Source organism: Patella vulgata, chromosome 7 (genome assembly GCF_932274485.2).
Source record: "Patella vulgata chromosome 7, xgPatVulg1.2, whole genome shotgun sequence".
Taxonomy (NCBI): domain Eukaryota; kingdom Metazoa; phylum Mollusca; class Gastropoda; family Patellidae; genus Patella; species Patella vulgata.
Window position 1 is genome coordinate 17810739 of NC_065885.2, and position 22253 is coordinate 17832991.

General features: G+C 32.1%; 1 protein-coding gene across 4 annotated transcripts in view; it reads right to left on the bottom strand.

The window, feature by feature from the left end:
- The window catches only part of LOC126827723 (SLIT-ROBO Rho GTPase-activating protein 1), a 132039-nt gene that overhangs the window by 26631 nt on the left and 83155 nt on the right, over positions 1-22253 (bottom strand). The window contains exon 1 of one of the 4 annotated variants that reach the window (XM_050557217.2): positions 6576-7308. The exons of the other annotated variants lie outside the window; for them this stretch is intronic. Coding sequence (XP_050413174.1) covers positions 6576-6648 — 73 coding nt within the window. The 5' untranslated portion in view covers positions 6649-7308. Of the gene's footprint in view, positions 1-6575; positions 7309-22253 lie in introns of those variants that run through there. 4 annotated transcript variants of the gene reach the window in all.

Sequence of the window (22253 nt, forward strand, 5' to 3'; positions counted from 1 at the left end):
GGCACACCTTCAAATAAATCATTATTATCATTAACCAATTTAAACATACATGAAAACAAATTGTTTGATTTCAAATCTCATATATCCTTTTTTTATGCATGATTATAATACCTCAAAGCTCATTTTCCAAAATTAATTTACTGGAATTTAGTTTGATAAGTATATTTAATTCAAACAACAAAAGAAAATCGTGGATTTCTTATTTTGTCCAAAAAGTGGCAGTGATTAATCAAAGCAACATTATAAATTCCCCTATTGCTAAATAAGGAAAGGATACCGTCAACATTAATACAAATCTCTCTTCCTATTTCTAAATAAGGAACAGATATAGCCAGAATTATTCAAAATCTGCGTGCATTAATGCCTAATCAATGATACTCACGTCAAACTAAGACATTTATACAGACAATAGTGGGTGAACGAGTAGGCGAAGATACATGTCTTATACAAATACTCATATTTCATTGATCATTATAGTCATATGTATGAATGTTGAGGGGATGGGGTTTGTCGGGGGGGGGGGGGGGTCATTATATTAATACTGTCATAAAGTAGTAGATACGGGTTTCTTTAAAATTAATGAGATGTTAATTTGGAAATATTTTAATTATACAGAAAGACTAAATTTGTATTTCATGGATTACCATAAAAAATAGCAGACTGTCAATTAAGAGATCTCAGTTTTCAAGATTCCAGTGCTCTCACAGATTCAAGTAGACTTTAGAATCTTTACAAATTTTAACTTTATACTGATAGAAGAGACATAAATTAACACATGATGTCCAATTCTCATCTATTTAAGCTGTCATCGTGTCATGTCATTTTGAATGGAGAAAGACGAATGGAGTTCAATGTCCACTGATATAAAACGGGTAATTTGGGGAACAAGATATTGTTCAGTTTTATTTCAATAATTTGCTTACACATACTGTAGTGCTTTTTAGCATAGGACCTGGAAAAAATCCACGGGGTTGGACAGGTGATACTACACCTTGTTACATACAAACTGGGAATTAAAACACCACTTGATTCAATTATAGACCTTATGATCTAAAGTGGACCATTTACCCCACCCCCTATATTGAAGGGACCAGTCAGATGATCGCAAAACAGGCATAATGTGTGAGTGCATATAAAGATGCTACATTTTTGTCCATTTAGATTGTTACATCACATAAGAATATGAAACAGGTTGTATTATAAATAACAATATAGTTATTTTAGATCTAATCCATAGTCAGAAATGTGAAATACAACGTAATAAGAATGTAACATTACAATAATTTTGTTCTCTTATTGTTCTCTTAACAGCTAATGAAAAACATTTTTGATGATATTGCGTAGGCTAATTGGTTTAATCAAGTAATCTGACATTTCTTACAAATTTCTGCTTCAGTTTTTTTATTCAACTTTCATCAAGACAGTTTGACTTTAATCTATCTAAGAGGAGTGATTTAGATGTAAAAGTGTATCACTACGCAGATAGTATTGACCTATCACTCGCTACTCGAACTTCTTACAAATCTTCAGCAAATACAAGGAAAATCGTCAAAAATCAATATGTCTACAACGCCTCCCAATTTAAGATATAAAGGCTTCTAAAAATAGTCACAGTATAGAAAGACTCCACTATGTGAGCTACATATACATTAACATTTAAAGACCTAAAATTCAGCTTCTGTATTCTGAATTATTAATAATGAAATTTTATGGCATCAACAAATATTTCAGTCAGGAAGAGCCATCATTGCTCAATGCCAGACATTTTACAAATATTTTGTAGAGGTGTAATAAAAATGAATGAAATGTGGTTTAACGTCCTAATGTTATACTCCAACCATGCTAATGATGACGAGCATACATCATAGTAAGAATTGAGTGAAATTTTGCCCTAACAGCAACTGAATTCCAACAGTTAAGGGTTCTTTTACGTGCATGCCAAGGTGTACATGGGACCATGATTTTTTTTATCCAATCCAAAGAACTACACCCTGTTTCATTGCCAGACACTCCATCCTGCTCCACTGACAACGGAAACCATGCCAGAAAATCCTTGACCAACCTCAGGTTCAAACGACTGGATGTTTCAAATAGTGGGCCGATGCCTTACTTGTTGAGCGACAGAGATGTAGTAAGTTTTACTTGTTTTGTAACACTGTTGTCTTTCTTAAAAAAAGAGGCAAAACAATCATCTTTATCAAGTGGCATTTTTAGTTCCCCAGTGAATTGTTTTCAATCGATTCAAACTATTAAGAAAAATTTGACCAGATGGCAGGACATCTAGTAGAGCCAGGTTATTATAACATCTGTCTCATTATAATTATAGTCATTTATATTTAATACATCTCAAATACTTTTCACACAACATTCTCCTCAATCTAGGAGTTGTCAATTTACTCCCAAATAGGAATATCAGTATTAAAAAGTGCAAAGGTGAACTTCTCAAATAGGAAGTGGTATCAGATATTGTAGAAAAAGTAAACATATTCTGCATCATGAACAGTACCTATCACTTTCAGAAGTGAAAGTTACTGGCCAATCTACAGGCTTAGAGAGTGGAAATTGGAATCTTACAGGAAGAGGCACACAGACTATTAACTGGCTTTTCTATTATAACTGATAGGTATTGCGATTCAGTTGCTGCAATATCATTTGGAAACTGTTGCAGACATTCTAGATCTACTTTCAATTTGTCACAAGATGAAATTGCAATGCCTTCCCACATGTGAAGCAAGTCGGATATTAATGAAATTATAAACTACTATTTCATGTATTTAAAAATATGTGTCAAATGGCTCCCAAAGAAAGGACATCACAGACACAATTGCTTACAATAGTAAATATGTTGTATTGCTGTATGTCATTTAATGCAGTGTTATTCTTCAATTAAAGTCGAGGACATGATCGAAAGGCCATATTTCTGGAGAGAGACAAAAAAAACCCCAAAAGATAGGTTGCCAGGCAACAAAACATACGCCCACAGCAGATTTTTCAAAGTGATCAAGGGCCATAACTTGGGCAGTAATTATCGGAAATCGTTAAAAATCAATAGTCTTCTTCGTCTCATGACCTTACCTTAAACACTATAAAGTTAATCGGATATTAACTTTAGCCTCTAAAGCGTCAACAAGATATTTCAAAGTGATCAAAGGCCAAAACTCTGGTAGTAATTATCAGAAATCATTGAAAATCAATAGGGTTCTTCTTCATCTCATGACCTTAAACACTGTGTATAAATTTAAAGTCAATCAGATATTAACTTTAGCATCTAAAGCGTCCACAAGATATTTTAAAGTGATCAAGAGCCATAGAAATCATTGAAAATCAATAGGTTTCTTCGTCACATGACCTTAAACACTGTGTATAAATTTAAAGTCAATCAGATATTAAATTGAGCGTCCACAAGGAATTGTGGACACAGGACGAATGGGGGCAACGACAATATACAACCACATTTCAATGTGGGCATATAAAAAGAATTTTGAAATATCGATTCAAGTATATTATCTAATTTTTCAATTCTATTTACTTTCTTCTTCATTAAAATGCAGCAAATGACCTGGTTCATACATTGTCAATAATACCTGTAAATGTAAACATCATTTACATTAAGAAATCAATTAGTTCTATTACTGTTGCATAGCAATACAAATAAACAGAAAAACACAGGTTAAAGGTCCTTGTGATGTCTTTCAATTCTGAAATTAGTTTTCAAACTGAAGATCGGAGTTCTTCTATGAATATAGCTTGTTTTGGTTGGTTGCACACAATCTAAAAAAATGTTAACAGCAAATCAAAAATTGTGCCGATGTACCATTTAAATCAGTTGCATAAAGATCAGCCGACTTGAAATACTGTCTACTTCACTAAATGTCAGACAAGAAAGGTCATATGGTGCCACCCTTACCAGATGGTAAACAAGACTATTGATGATGCAGATGCTTTGCTGTAATTGTCATTCTAAAATTCCAAATATGCTATTGTCTTTGTATTCAGTTATTAGGACCATACAATCTCACTGATAGAGAACATAATGTCTTCTCTCAAATTAAGATATATTTACATGAAAGATGTGATCTCTTAAAAGAAACTAAATATTTCTCTCCACCTCAGGCCTGTTCAGGGTTTACCACCCTGTGGGGCTTATAAGTAAAGTGTTAACTATTTGTTTGGATGGAACTGAAAACTGAGGCCTGTATGTGTACACATTAAAACAAATGAAAAAGAAAATCTGGACGGTTGGAATTCGACGAAGAGTACATGTAGATAGAAACTCAAAATTCTTCTCCCTACCATTGCATGTGACCATATAAATAACCCTATGCTAGTCTGAAATTAACTGAAGTATTGCACTAGCACATTCAACTCTGTTGCTTTCAAATTTAAATATGAATGTTAAATGTCAAAGGGAGCTAACTTTTTTGTTCCAATTAAAATGAATAAGAGTGTAAGAAATGATTGTATCTTTAATTCAATCCATATTACCCTGAGTGTTAATTTAAACACAGCTGCTTCAACTAAACTTTAAATTTTATTCGACCTGAATTAATGACTTAAGTTAAATTCATACAGAACAAATGTTTTCTATTTGTGTATTCATGAAGTCAGATATTTGAATACAAATAAACAGTTGTTAGTTTCACACCTGCATTTAAAGTGGAGTTCCTGGTGCTGGACATAAAGAGAGTTCTGATTATTAGCAGAGTGAACAAACTGCACATGAAGGAGATTCTGTTATCCTAAACCTGTTAGATTTATATAAAACCTCATATCCAGGGCCACTATATGTTATGGTAAAACCTCATAGATGGAATCGAGTAAATACACTTCAAAGATCACTTTTACTGAAGTCATTACTTTAATAACTAACCTGTTCACCTACATACACTTAAGCCTAGTGTACATAGGCAAGTTTTGTCACTTGTTAATGCAAAGAGCAGTTGTTGGGCAAAAATGTGCCTACATGTATCTTTCAGTGATTTTCAAGTTCACATGATATTTAACTTACTCTTTGAGACCACTTGCTGCTGCGTACAGTGATTGACATTGGATTCAGGCTTCTTAATCCATTTTGAAACGAGCCAGTTAAATGAGGTCCCGGTAGGAAATGGGTTTTAAAATTATTAGCTTCCATTCCCTTTAATATATCCAGACTTCAACAAAAATAATTCTTGGAAATTTGTTATGAGGAATATTGTATTCTAATGTATGTAATTACCACAAAAATAACGACAAATAGGTAAACCATTCTGAAAATTTTCCATATTTAATTCATGTACCAGCTTGAAATTCATGTCAGTAATATTCCTGAATAAATGGTATTTCTTCATAACACAATTTGCAGTTTTTGTCTATCAGGTAACTAACTTGCAAATGTTTTTATTCATTCATCCATGACAGACACACGGCACATAATTGAAATTGCTTTAAAACAAAATTTTGTAGCTTTCAATAATAATAATGATAATATTTTTAAAACTAAGCCTCTGTCATCAGGAGTATAAAATAAAAAATCATAATGGTAAACGCTATTTAAAACTAAATATAGATATTCAACTAAGATTTAAATTTAAATAACAACTGGTTAGCAAAACCATTACATGTATGATCCAGTTAACTTTTAATATCAACCGGTATCTGGAATTCATCAGAGTGTTGAAGATGCGCAATTCCCGTGCTGATATCCCCTTCCTTTTATCGCCACATGGTTTATTTCCACAAAGGCAACTTACTGGACCTATTATGAACAATCAGCAAGCTTGATTTGTTTTTTACCGGATCATCAAAATTAACATTGCATTTGCTAATTACTCGGATTATGAACCATATGGCCGATTCTTACTAAGGTATGACTTGTAGCCGACAAGCAACTTGATTGACTACTTAATCAACGAGTAATAATTAACCCATTGTAATTTAGCCAACAGTAGATTGATTTATAATACCATAGTGGCCGGTTCATCTTTTTCCTAATCGGCTTGATTGAATTTTAAGCGGCTAAAGCCGACAAAAAACAGCCAATTAACATCACTGTTTGGATTTCCAAGCGATGTGCAACAGTAGATATCTGTAGCCATCACAATAACATGCCCACATTTTAAATTTTCCGTAGCAATGTTGGAGAAATTAAAAATTGCTTGCAAATCGCCTGTGTGCATATAGGCTTTACTTTACTAATATGAAACAAATCTCTTCCATTGGACTGATTTTAGTCACTTCCAAGAGACTCAGGTAGTTTGTGATGTCAAGGTTTGGTCATGACATAAATGACATCAATTGATGTTGACGTGGATTACAGAAGTTGGCAAACAATGGTTGTTTGTTGTTTTTAAAAAAAAAAAAAAAATCAACAAACATAAAAAAAAGCCAAAAAATCTTTGAAAAGAAACATAAAAACTTGGAAAAAAAATATCTTTTATAAAGAAATTCATCTGTTGGGGAACAAATAAAAAAATTCAATAAAGGTAACAAATTTCTTTTCTTTTAGCCAATAGATCTTTAAAAATAAACAGTTTTTTGTTGTTTTTTTTCAAGCTTAAAATATGAGATAAGAAATAGAAGAGATAGCTACATACCGAATATATGAGGTTCCTCTGAGATGAAATCGTCAGCCGGTTTAGTACATGCAAATAAGGAATACCGGTTCATCCTACACTTGAACACCAGATGGCAGCCTCACTCGATAGTTTTTTTTATATCTTTTTCTACACTTTATTTATAAAAATGTTCGGGTCATCTTAACCTTGCTACTGTAGCCAAAGTATTCAATTGAACTGATTTCACCCAACGCACCACATATGGATTAAAGATCCTCTTAGCTTGAACCAAGAGAATTTTATTCTCAAAACTTAAAACATTTGTATGAGGATTTCTGAAATCATTTCATATAGATTGTACATTTTCTCTTTATATGTAAGACTGTCGCAGTAAAGTTTGTTTGGGTCATATCAACCTCAAATCCATCACACTCAAATCAAAACCATTCGCAAAAACACCTGAAAATATGCAGGATTCTTAAAGCTGGAACCAGTCACTGTAAATTTTGTTTTCATCATCATTTGTCAGACATTTAGCATCGTTACATTGTTTTGTAAGAATTTATCACATGTGTAATGAAAACATTTGAACATTAGTCGTGAAAATTGATATCAAATCAAGACTCGTATGAAAGAACACGGTGAAAATGATTCAATAAAATATGGCTATAATAACATATCTTGAATAGCATAATATTGAACTTAGAAGCGAAATCCTTCTTACACAATGTTGATATAAATTCAATGAAAAGGTCACTGAGACACCCAGACAAAATCTAATTCTTCAAGTTTTTTTTTTAATGAACTTGAATGAACTGATAGTGTCATATTTTACACATAAAACCATTCAATGATTAGAATAAAGTCTTTTCTCATTCACGACCTCGATCTGTATTTTCAATCCATAAATATTTTAAAGTTTACTCTTAACGGTACAATCTTAAATTGCTTCCAAGGTTGTATAAAATATTGATTTGCAAGTTCGTTCATAAAAAATATAAAATTTGCAGGAAACTCTTATCGCAATATTATCCTTTTATAATGGTATATTTTTCCTTACACTCAATTCACTGTATATATATGAATAGATTAATGGACGGCTGTAGTATGTCAGAGTCACATTTGTGTGGGGAATATTCAAAACAATATTTCAGATTAACAACTGTCGCCAGTCTTTCAAATCCAATCGTACATCTTAACCACTGAATATAAGTAAATGTTCACAGTTGCAGTAATTAACCGATGTTTTTTCTCTCAACAAGTGTGCCATTATAAATATGGTTTTGTGTTATTGTTTGGCCATACATAGTTCTTACAGACAGAAAAATTCATAGATTAAATGATATATAACACGCCAATTCACCCACGCTTAATCTTCATAAATCAGTCAAGCTAATTCAGCCCTGTCGTTTTGTACTACACAGGCAGTAAGAAAGTAATCCTTAATCTACTAACTGTAATCCATTAACAAACACCCTTGGCTGTCCACACTTTCGGCAAATATCCTTTTAGACCACACATGTGGTTAATAGATGTCACTTTTACTCAGTCCTATTTCAAATCTGATTTTAGGTACCACTAATTTTGAGTTGTAACTGTGTCCTTCCTAAATCTTGAAGATGCAAACCATAGATCAGGTCACTTATCTCATTCCAAATTTGATTTCAACTTATAATCAAATTCAAGTTGATGGTACAATTTAATAAATATTGAAGTTATCATTAATCCTTATCCAAGAATTATCACGCATTACCCATGCTGTTCGTAATATCAATTTATGTCAAATCCCGAATCTACTGGAGAGCTTATAGTAAAATCCATCGGTATACACATGAAGTTATCCACACATCTCTGGTCTCTCTAACCTGCCTAATATTGTATAATACCATAATATTACATCATACAAGAGTATTTATTGCTCCATGTTTGTATTGATCTAAGGCTATATTTAAAGTGCTGTCTGTCCGTGTTCCTCAAGAGTAGTGTTCACCCGTCGTCGTCTCATAACAGCTCACAGCTTTCAGTTAAACACTGCATAATTTTACAATGTTAAATAAGGTACTCTGTCAATACACTTAAACACTGAGTGCCAGTTTTAAGAGAGGATTACAACATTTTAGTAGGTCCAAACATTATTTAACTATGAATATTAGTCAAAGCTAATAAACCAATCTATAAATCATTTATTTTTTGTGAGTATAAAAATCGTATTCCCCCAAAATGATATCGTTCACAACAGTAATTTTCTGCTGGTTGATTAACAATGAGATCAAGCGCATGTATACTGTACAAGTTTAAAAATAACTAAAATTCCTTTTAACAAGTATATACATGTACATGTAATTTGGGGGTATATCATATATCCCTAATATTTTATATTTCTGGCACTAAGCGTTTAAATGAAACTTTGTCAAGATTAAAATTAAATAACCACTACCAAACTATTACTTGAAAAGAGGATTTCTTCCTTGAAATATTATGGCTTCATCAAAAACATAGATATAAGCAACACGTCTACACATTTCAGACACAAAATGTCCTCCTCGAAACTCTAATATGAAAGAAATTATTGATTTATTTAATTCAGTTCTCAATGAAAAGCTAAACTTCATGCCTACACGTACAAGTTTTACTCATCTTTAAAAAGATTACAAAGGAAACTTAGAAAATAAACAATTTAAATAGACCTACATGTAAATATGTAATTGCCAGCCTTCATTAAACAAAAACAAAAACCTTCAATAATTCCTTCAAAGTTTCTTCAAACCACCAAATCTCAACTTTTGTCCAGTAAGTTTAGCTCTTTTGTGTTTTTTCTATTCTTATGAAAATAACCGCTATCTTGCTTTATTTTTTAACAGCGAGAAATGTTTTAAAACAAACAGATTTTAAAGTCTACAAAACATCCCATACAATGGCTGACTTTAGTAACAGGAGGCTGGATAATGTTTAAAGCTACAGTATCTATAAATCATTCAGATACACTGTGATGATTCCAATGAACTGGGCAAAAATATGTCTACATATGGGAGTTTCATATTCACTGATTAATACAAATATGTCATTGTCATGGTCATCCTATAGATAGTATAGGCTTTAGAATGTGTCCGCTACTCAGTTTACCTATTATAACCTACTGTGGATTACCTTCAGTCAGGTGTACTGTCAGAAATTAGTGGACCTATTCTGAAATAGCTCCATCTTTTATTTCATTATTTCAAGGATCTTTAACAATTGGAAGGAGAACAGAAAATTCCTTGAGTTTACCACATACATGTACGGTACAACCTCACCATTTTCTTATTGTTTGAAAAAGTTATGTAGTATTAATTTTAGATGCTCAAAGCTCACACAATCCGGTGTTACTGGAGAACAAAACCTCTTTATCTGTGTACGAACTGTATCTTTAAGTTGTATTGTGTACCCACACGATGGAGAAGTTTCAAATAGTCAATAATCAAACGGAAACATGTGGTAGAATGGGTCTTAGTTTAAACACTGTAGTAATCTTTTATATACCTTAAACAGCATGTATAACACAACCACAGTATCAACACCAACTTGATAATAAACTACACAGTACAGATGTAGCAAATTTGAGAAACGAATCGCATCTTGGAAAAGATTGGAGCACCAACATTATGTGTAAGATATGCATAAAAGCATGTTGATTACCCTAGTCAATAATTGACTGCACAGTGCACTAGTTCTGTGAACATCTTATCATCCATATCTTAATTGATAATCAATGCTAAATATGGCAGAACGAAGGAACTGCCATTTTGAACGATCATGTAATAGCTTAGAGGAAGTGCACTAATCACAAAATGGTGCATGTATGATTGCCACAATCAGTAGCATAGCATTCTTATTACAGTAAGCCTTTTACACACATGGGTTTAGACTTGAGCAATAATAAAAAAGGTCAGAAGAAGTTTTGTAATATCCTATCTAGAGATCCCACATCAAAACATAGGGTCTACGATGGGAATATTATAGGGAAATAGGGTTAAAGATCCACTTGACACAAACTAGGTCATTTCGGGACTTACGCATGGTTCAATCACAAATAAGGAAAAGTTATTATTAGTTGTTCTGTAACTGTATTTTGTACTATTCTCAGAATAATGTTCCTTTTACAATGTGATAACTTTTCCATAGATCCAGTGAAGCCAAATCCTTTAAAAACATGTACAACACACACAGCTGTCAGACCTTTCCACTTAAAAAACACAACTAGTTGTCTACAAGATGTAAAATATATCGCTCTCCTGGCAAATAGTTTGTTTCATACTACAACTCTTATCACTCCTACAATATACTTCATCTTGAAACATGTCTTTTTATAAGCAAGACAATCCATCACATTTAAAAGATACAAATTTAAAGATTTTTTGCCTTACATCACAGTTACTATATCTACTTTGTATCCATCCTAAATTTATAAGCTTAAAATACATGTACAGTAGCAACTAGTTTTATAAAATCAAAATGTTTTCTCTTCCAAGCCTAATAATAACAAAACACAGACATATGAGGCACAACGTTTCAAATCTAAATCCAAATGCATAAGTTAATCCAAAACTTACATGTTCTCCTGTGATATCAGGTGTATTAGAAAGTCTAAACTTATACCCAGAACCGTGCATGTCAGTACCTCTAATAACTTCAGGATCTAAGATAACCAAAGTTTTTAAAAGACTAAATCAGAATTCCATAAAATGCCAAAGAATAAAAGAACATCTACAATAAGACACAATGATTACCAAATAGATGTCTGTCCGTTCTCAACCCCACTGTTATCACTCATGTCACTGAAATACACAATTTGGTTAAGTTCTAAATGAACCAATGAGTAACAAAAAATCCAATTTGGAGAAAACCACCCAGTCTTACTAAACATAAACCATCTCAACTCGAACAAACGAGTGGAGGTGATTCATCCATCTATTTAACTATTGATCAATCAACTCCTAACTTCACAAGCTCTCTTCTGTATCATCTTATTTCAAAGCTTATAATATTCAAACTTCTCGTCTATATTTCACATATTTCAACTACAAACGTTTCATAAAGCAAAGATATCAAAAAGAAATGAGTAATTTTATATTTTTTGATATACATGTAATTCAAATATATGCAATGGTTTTGTTAGATGTTTCAAATTCGTACAAACATATCATCATATTCTAAAATTGTTTCTCAAGAGTATTTACATGTTTCCTGATACAATTACACTAAGTTAACTGTATAATATATTACTTACACTTGTGATAAAAAATTAAAATATACTTGACTTTAAGGATATTTAACAAGATTTTTAAAACTTCAAAAACTTTTAAACTGTAATAAGTATTCCTTCTTCTACAACTACACTGAATCAACTCTGGTATTATTTACTTAACCTTGAACACAAAATTTAAATACACTATATGTACTGGTATAAAACAAATTAATAATTGCACATTTCCTTATTTTGATGCATTGCATGACTATTGTGTTCAGTAAAACTTTTCCTTAACAATTACTTGTACATGGCTAAATATTCGTGAACATCATACCCTTCCAAATACGATAGAACTCTTCTCTACATATGTTTATCTAAACAAATAAGCACACTAAAAAATTCTACGAACTTTAAAAACATTATAAGCCATTACAAGAATTTAACTTCCAGATGTAGACACGCTTTTACGAATTGATCTGCAAGGCATACCACACACATGAACCTACTTATAACTTCTTACAACTTAAAAGAAAAAAAGAAATTTCATATCCAATCTGCGACCAGATTAAAAAATATTATCTATATTTGAACACCTGAAACTGCCTGGCCAAGAGTGATATCAGAACATGTGTATTCTTTGATAAACAAATCAGTGAAAAACATCTTACAGATGAAACACTACATGTATGTGCATGTACACATGCATTTAGCAAAGTATGATATCACAGGAATGCAAACACACATTAAACAATAACGCCCGAGGCAACAAACACACACAGTTCCAATAGTTACTTTATGAATGAATTCCACAATAAATCAGCTGGTAAGAAACATACTTATATGTATGATTATATGCGTGCGAGAATCCAATCTATGTGTGAGGAAGCCCCTGTGAACGAAGATCAACACATGTGGGATGAACTCACAATAATAGCTACGACTTCTCTCCTCTTCAATGTTTTTACACATAAGACTGCTAGCAGCTGGGGCTTTGTATTGGTTAGTTTGTATTGGGGGGTAAAGTTTAGTCCAAGGAATGGTGTCTGTGTGTTAAATGGTAAAGAAATCATTAAAACTTACAAATTCCCACACGTCTCAATTTATTCCAACATTTGTCTGGTGATTCCGATGAAGACAGAACTAGACAAGTAAACTTTATGAATATTTAGTATTCAAAATATACATGAAAAAAGAGATAGGATGAAAATTAATGGAAAAATTCAAAACATGGTGGCTGCTCTTTGCCATTCATATGAAATTCTAATCAAATATGAAAAAGAAATACAATGAAGTTGATCATTTTGTCAACACATTTATGCCATTTCCAATGAAAATACTGGGATGAATATGGCTGTCACAGGACTTTTTCCAGGCTTCATTATCAAAATATCTTGTGCCGAACCAAATTTAGACTTGTGTAATTAATCAAGGGGAAATATTTAGTTCTTAGTATGGCAAGAGTAAATGCTGAACAAGATAAATATCAGGTCAGAGTGTTTTCATTCACAATTCTCCCACACCAGACCAAGAAGATTGCTGAACCATTTCCATTAATTACAACTTTGCAATTGTGTAAGCAGTAGAAATGCTCAAACTTGGCCTGGAGATGATTTCTGCCCTCAGTCTGTGGAAAGTAACATGATAATGTGCAATGCAAGGGGGAGAATTTTACCCGGATAGCAATGTTTAGGAGAAATATACTCTTTACATTTCATGTGTCATTTTATAACATTACGAAATACTATTATTCTAACAACTAATGTGTTGTTTAGTCGTTCGGATACACATTGACATAAAAGAATGTTGGAACTCACTGAAGAGTAGGAGGTAACGATGCTGTCTGGACAAGTAAATGATAGTTCGAAAATGATGAAAGTATTGTGTTGATGAGGAGTTTAAAACGAGTTGATGAGTATATTCACAGAAAACACCTTGTTGGAAATGTTTGTCACAAAAGGACCAAAGTATTGTGTTGATAAGAAGTTAAACCCCATTCCTTTCTTTTCTAAACCTTAAAACGCTAAATGAGTACATGTACATGTGTATTTTATTTAATTAAAAGAAAGAAAATTAAATTTGACGGTGGCGACAACCATGTTTATATAAAGACAAAATCAAGATCAAGATTAGCGTTAAATAACAAACATCAAATGTACAAGAGATAAATCAAAGAATGAAGTGATTGTCTACTCTGTCTCAACTTAAAACCCTTAACCACCCCGATAAATACCTAATCAAAAATGGTGGCATGCCAACACACATCCGGATCCTTTAATAAAGATGATACTAAGACTTCAAAAAAATGTTATTTCCTTAAGCATTTTTTCCTTTGATTGGCAAAAAGGAAAAATTTTCAGCGATTTTACCAACAAACATTTGTTTTCTTCAAGGATAGAGATCTCGTACCAGTATTCTAAAATTTTTTTGGGAGAAAATTGGCTTTGAATAACCATGGTTATTAGCATAAGAGTTCAATATTGGGTGTATTTCACATATCTTCCGTTTGCCGCACAACCAACAATTTTTCGTAAAAAAGCTCAAATATAATGCATTTGTAGAATTATGTGTAAAAAATGTTCATATTCTTCAACTTATTGTTTTTGTCACATGATCAAAATTAAATTCTTTAAAATATATATTTTAAACTCATTTAAAAAGTTTCAGCATCTGAAAAGCATCAAGTGTCCGATTAAAAGAATATTTTTGTTATTTTTGAGACAATAAAATGGTAACCTTTAAAAATACAGAGACATGTAATATGTAATGCATTAACTCATGTTTATATTTAATTTCAAACTAAATTAAAACACAGCATAACATTGAATACTGGTGTCTGTCCAAGATAAGATTATCCTCTGGTGTATAAAAACAAATATGCTAGGCTAGTTTGAGTTTCTATTGATTATTTGTATTCTTAGGTTATGTAAAGTTTTTGATAAAAAAAAATTAAGTCAATGTGATTTCAGAGCATGATTCGGTCTTATAATCTAAAAGTTTAAGCAGCAGAGAATCAATATAATAAAGGTAGTATTCTGGAGTTTCAGACTTTATTCATTTAGTTTTCATGGAAACAAGCTGGTTCGGATCAAAATTTTCATTTACTCCGACGGACAGAGTACAGTATTCACATTGAGATTTTACCTGTACCTTGGGATTAGAAACCTAATTTTATTACTAACAAGAAAATTAACCCAAGTATCAGCTGTGTTCACATTTAGTAGACTGGTATCTGAAATTAACTTTGAATACTACAGTCCCATTATGCTGGTTTGAATTTTGCCTTTGGTAGTTAGAAAAGTTGGCAATTATGTTGTGATATACCTCTTGCTTTGTATAGACTATTGTAAATGAAACACATTTAGTCATTAGTAGATCTACTTTAAAACATGATAAACGACTAGACATACAATAGCTTAAAATTAAAGAATCAATCCTCTTGACTTTTTTTCATGTGGTGAGCACAATGGTTGTAGCTGTTTTGCAGAATATTTTTATTAGTCTTTGTACCTTGATTATTGATAAGGGTTGATTGAGCTTGAATATTATATCAAATACAAAATTTAGTTACACAAACATATATAATTTTGTCAACTTTCTCCTCTGTTTTACTGTGAATCAACTTAACACAACTATCTTCACTATCTGTTTTATTTCTATCTTTTTTTTTAAATTGAAAATTAAAGGAAGATAATATCAAGTTATACAACATGTGCATGTAATTTGTTTCCCATCTATTTTTATTTTTAAAAATAAAGATGCCATGTGTTAAGATTACTAGAATAAAACCGTTTAAGATATTAGGTGAATATTTTGTTAAAGACTGATCTACCTTGATCTGCAAGCATCATTCAACAAGGCTGAGATGCAGGGGTATATCTATGGTTAATTCTGTTTTCGAAGGCCTTATTAGAACTCTTTGGTCCAATCCCAAGCGGGGGGGTTGGATGGCTGAATGGTTAGCGTGCGCGCGCTGTATCATAAAGTCTGTCATTGAGTCGACTGGCGTGGTTTTGAATCCCCGGTTGTACGTGACAAGGAGTAGGGTCGCCTGTCCAACCTCGTGGGTTTTCTCCGGGTCCTCCGGTTTCCTCCCACTGCTAAAGACCCCTACGCGCAAGCGAATTATGTAAATAAAATTAAACCGTATGTTAGTCCCGAAATGACCTAGTTTGTGTCGAGTGGACGTTAAACCCCATTTCTCTCTCTCTCTCTCCAATCCCTAGCAATTATGTGTCATTCTTTCCAAAGAAGTAATGTCAATATTTTCTGCGGAAACTTTTCGACAGGGTAAATAAGTTATTCTTTACATTTTGGTATTTGATTTGCATAATACTTAAACCAACTCTTATTTCGGAAATCCAGTGAAAACTTGCACCTCCCTAAGCCATGGTCACACTACATAGTGTATGTTCCCTTTGTTCAAATTCCAGTCTTCACACTTGCTAAATTGCACATAAAATCATTGTCTAATATGTAAATCTAATTTCTGTTTTGCTAAATGAATTCAAACTACTCTCCATTTATCATAAATCAATTATCCTACTAATCATAGAAAAGTTACAAGGTCATCAGAAAAAAAATCTATTTTTTTAACATCAGTCAATACAAACACAACCACTGTCAAATACTGGCCTTTATTATTCTATCTATTGTTTAGAACAACCTAACAAAAGATTTTCATGCCCTGTTGTCTATCTGGCTCGACTTGACAACTTTTCATTGATTAATTGCCAGATCTGTTAAACAATCATATTGTATAAAATACAATAATCCTTGATTTTCTTTCAATTAATATATTGAGCTATTTCTCTCCACGAACTACACAGTCAATTACTCATCTAGACAATATTGCACAAGGTACATCAGGATAAACTAAAACATCTAATGCACAATTTGCATAGAGCCTATCAAAGGCACAACAAGTCAGATTTTCACATACCTCAAAAACTTGAACTATTTTAATGTAAAGAAAGTAATTATTACGTAATTTAGTCCATCAGAGTAAAAGTAAAAAAAATTCATGAAGATGGACTAGCTTGCAAGACAAATTTCATTATTTTATAACTCTAAGATATATATAATTTATAAGACAGTGTGAAATCAATAGAAACCAATGTAAACATGTAATAGAGATTACCAAGTACTTACAATGTATGTGAGAATTTATCAATTACTTTTTTAAATTATCAGTATTTTTATTATTTATAAAAAAACATTTCTAGTCTTTGTATGGAGTTATAACATACCTTATTATGGTCATTTACAATATTACTGTGGTTTTAAGTTATATATAATGTAAAATCTCTAATGCACAAATATCTTTCCAAGATTAATATACTTCCTTCATATTACATTGGTTTTCCTCCATAATCAATATATAATTACTTTAATCTATTGATTATATTAATCAGAGCTAACACTACTGATGATCTCCATTAATATAGTGGTTCAATAGATATGCTAGTCCATTCTATAATCCCAATATATTATATAAGCTTACAATAAATCTGACTTTAATCTGATGAATGTAAAATTAGATTTAGAACAACACCCATTTACTGGTCACACTGAATTATTGAACCTATACCCAAATACCACCTAACGGTACTTCTCTAAAACATGAAATGATCTCATTCATTATTGTAATAACGTGTAATTTAACTTGAGGCCTACACAGTTTTACGTTTATTTGTTTTGAAAAAAAAAAGACCTACATGTATGCCTTAACTTTATATATTTGTATTTATTACATTCATTCCTATTAGCTATATATTTTTTCAAACTCTTATATTGATTACTTCCTTTGTCTTGGGTCTTGCATTTAGGATTGCTTGTTATGGTGGTGCAGTTCTCCTGCACTTACTATTGTTAACTAATGTAAATTATAGGTCATTAAAAACCTTATATCAAATACACCACATGAAATACAATAATAAAAGCCAGTAAACAAACGAGGTAATTTGAGCGCACTACAAATTTAACACAAACAGTATTGCACGCTTCAGTGCAATTTAATTACTTATTGAAGGCGTCCTAGACTGCATTCAAGGATATTAGCTGAAATTTTTCTGAATTTGTCAAACAATACATCATTAGTTTTTTTTTTTAAATGACATCTATAAAAAAAATGTAAAACACTTCAATTTCGAGGCAAATCTGGTGCGAGCTGTGTCTCACTAAAAATCCTGATGTCATTGGTATTGATTTGTGTGCCCACAAGTAAAAAGACGATGTTTCTACCTGGAAAAGGATCAAGCTGTCGATTTAGCTCTTTGAATTTGACTTTTAAAAAAATCGTTTAAAAAAAAAAAAAAACCCTAAAGACCCTTCTCTTGAGTGTGGGTCAGTTTTGATGAATCAAAGATATTTTTAAGGTCAGCCTAAATCTGTGATACTTGTATATTATGTGAATTTATTATCTGTGATGTCCAATTATTGATTACATTATGTAACCAACATAATAGTCCACCTGGTATTAACTTGCCATAAAAAGCCCATCACATACATCCCTAGACTGAATGCAATCCAATATACTAAAATGCTTGGAATCAAAGTTAACTAGACACATAGACACCTAATTTGTGATCATTTCTTTGATCTTTCAGAACCAATTACAGTTCCATCAACGTAAATAAATAAATAATATGATTACCAATCAGCTTTTGGAATCAACACATTAACAATTCTTTATTACCATAGTTAAAAGTGTCCAACATAACTACAATGATTTTGAACAACTAATCAACCGTGTTGATTTTATTTCTTCAACTTAGCATAACAAGTAAACACACCATCAAACAATGGATATTCCATTATAAATGTAAAGTGGAATGATGTTCAACCATTACTGCATTCAATTTCTAGATATTTGTAATATCCTGGTCTGTAACTAGCTTGTATGATTGTACCTCTGATTCTTAACAAGCAAATATCGTTGTCGGGTATCGGAGTAAAGTACTTTCGTACAGTACAGAGATTTCAGCTTGAGTTGTGTAATAATGACATGTTACATGTTCAACCAATATGCTATAGAATTCAATATTTTTGAAGTTAAAACATCCTAATTTGACTATATAGTTTCTACATCTAATCAGTGAGTCATTCAATACTTCTGTGATTTTGTATGAAAACCAGTCAATCTACTTGTATTGAGACTTTTACACAATGAAATAAAAAAAACTTGCAGAAAGCATTCAATTCCAGGCAGTTTACATACAAAACACAATAAAACCATCAAATATTCCAAACAACATAATTTCCCCCAGAATCAAATCTTTGACTCCTGAACTAAGATATACATGTTCATTGACAATTGATCATATTTACATATTCACCTGCACCGAATTTGAACAGAAAAACACTCAAGTCATTGAGTCAAATAACTGACACATCCAAAACAGTGCTGTGATTTGTAATCAAACACACAAAACACTTATATTGGACCCCTGAACTCAGAACCTACAGGATAATAATATATTCAACAGTAAGAAATTCACACAGAACATGTATTAAAATCATCAACCATTAATGCTATCAACGGCATATATCCAAAGCAATTCTAATTTAGCACACAAACTGTTCCAACCTCTGAACTCAGATTTACGTAAAGAACCCACATATTATACCATATGTGTAGCTGTATTCATCTGCACAAGTCTGAAGTCAAAATGTTCACAGAATAAATAACACATCCAATGTTTCAATAATCCCTCACCATTTTACATACGCACATGGAATACTCAGATCCCTAGAATTCACATCTTGTTTGAGCAAGTTGTCAAATATTCATCTTATTTCACAACATTTGATTACGCAGCCTTCTGATTCACACTGGCATCAGGTTTGTTATCATCTCGCCCACTGTGAATTAAGTAAGTGTGTGAATAAAAGAGACTGGATATTGATTTCTATAGAATGGGACTGACCAGTAGAAACAAAGGACAGTGGTTAGGATATGTTGTATAGAAGGTCGCATGGTTTATAATAAATCTATATTGGTGTGTATTATCCACAATATCTTCTATAATTATACACCCAGCTTTCCCTGGTTACACTTCACTGATTCTCTAATATATTGATCTAGATCTAGTAGCCCAGCTCGGTTTGTAATAAATTAGCGGAAATATGAGATTGTTGTCATACATCTACATTTTATTATAAAACATAGAAACTGTGTCAAAGAACAGGTCAGAGAAAGTTATATTATTCAAATATTGTAGCCTCAACCTGTCAGAATAAAGGTCAAATATAGACCATACACAATCACCAGTACTTTTAATACCCTACAAAATATATTGATTCATAATTTATTCAAATTGATCAATTTTAATTGAAGGATTTTGTATTTCACACAATATCTGGGAATTAATGAAAGAAAGGTGGTTGTGTCAAATGAATCAGTTCAACATTTTTATCTGAAACATTTTCACACTTAAAGCCCTGGATACCCACTGAAATGAAATGAAATGGGGTTTAATGTCCCACTGTTGTTGGCTAATGAAGATGGGCATACACCATACATTAGGCTATAAGGGAAATTTTGCATTGGACAGCGGTGCTACAGCCCACTCTTATATCAAATTCCAACTGCCAAGGTTGTTTTTTTACATGCACGCCAATGCGCACACAGGACCTCGGTTGTTTGTCCCATCCGAATGACTATACATTGACCCTTGCCAGGCCCTCTGTCCTGCACCACTGTCCACTGACAAGGGGGAACCACGTCGGAAAATCCTGATGAACTTTCTCAGCCAATGAAGGGATCAAACAGGGGACCTCCAGGTTACGTCTTACTTACTTAGACCAAGTGCTCGACTAAAGTTACTTCCTGTTTAAATTTTAACACAACTAATCACCATATTGACTTGTGGTTAACTTAAATCATCAACTTTTTAGTTTTAGTTTGACCAACTGCTACTCAACCATTGTGTCATTAAAGCACATGTGTAGCAAACAAGTGAAAACTCTTTTTAAAAAAACAAACAACAGCAGCTAATCCTTTAGTCTAATCAAATTTATTTTGTGATACTTCAATATTTACCTCAATGCCAAAAAACAAAAAAAAAACAACAAAAAGGGAACAAGTTAATATTAGCCAATTGAAACCTCTCTCTTAATGAACTCTTCAACTGTTTTCATCACATCTTTTCTTTGTCCTTGGTAAAACTGTAACACTGTAACTTTAAAGGGGCATTAGGTAATATTATATAAAGAGCTGACAGTTCTCGCTATAGTAGTTAAAAAAAAGATAATGAACACAGAATATGCTGAAAATTTCAGTCAAATTACTTCACTCTGTACCGAGATATTAGCAATATAATTATAGGCTAGCCTCGATTGTCATTACTACAGTTAGTACGATAATAAACAAAGTCTCGATTATCCATTTTTACATTAAATCATCCTTCACAAAATGTATATAAATCACAGGCTAACGATGGCATCGAGAGATGATTATGGTCTTGGTAAGTTAATTAATGTCTAATTAATAATTGAGATAACATTTAAGGCCTAACGAAAGACCTTGCAATAGGCAGATCTAGTTCTTGCATAATGCATGTTTAAGGAAATACTTTTAATGTCCACTCTAATGGATCTGTATAATTTACCTCTAGCGTTTCATCGACAAAGTTATATCATTGGTCTGAATAGTTAAGCTCTAAGCTAGCTTGGTTAAAATGATCCAATCACCTAGTTTAAAACTGCCAGAAATTTTTAGCCAAGTCATCTGCGCAACATATTACAACAATAGCTACATACTCTTATGTTTAGTAAAATTTATTGTGTTTTGAGTATTTCGCAAGAAAAGTCAGTTTATTTTTATCAACCCAAACCTTTGATCGGGTCCTTGCTTTCAGTGAAAATTGCAATAATACTAATCTAAAGACATGATATGTTATAGACTTTTTTTTACATTTGCACACGAAAACAGGACTGATAACAGATCCACAAAAGATTCTACACAAAATACTTCAAACAAAAAGTACAATCCTTGAAAGCAATATCATTGCATTTTCCAGTATCTTTTGCTTTAAAAGAATTATGAAAATTTTTATCTTAGAAGTTTAGAATACATGAAAAAGTATCAAAAGATATCTCAGGTAGGTTGTGAATACAAAAAGAATAGTGATGGGAAATCTCTCAAATATGTCTTTTTGCAAGGATATTGTAAATTTCGTCTGTAATTTGTGTTTTGATCCATAATCTTTAAACCACAAACAATTCTTGCTGTAGATGACTTCAACTTGTTGTTTTATTTGGCAAGTTACGAATTTTTTCCTTCCGAACTGTCTATTACCTTCTTGCACAATTGACCTACAGTCACAGATATGACATGCTCGTAAAAACTCCCAGTTTTCATGTCACTGTATCAAGATGAACAAAAATCTATCAAATATTTATGTTTTGTTGTGATTCTTACGTTTGCATATTCTTGTGTTTGTTATAACAGATGATCCACTCTTTGCCCATGTTTTCTTTGTCAAAAAATC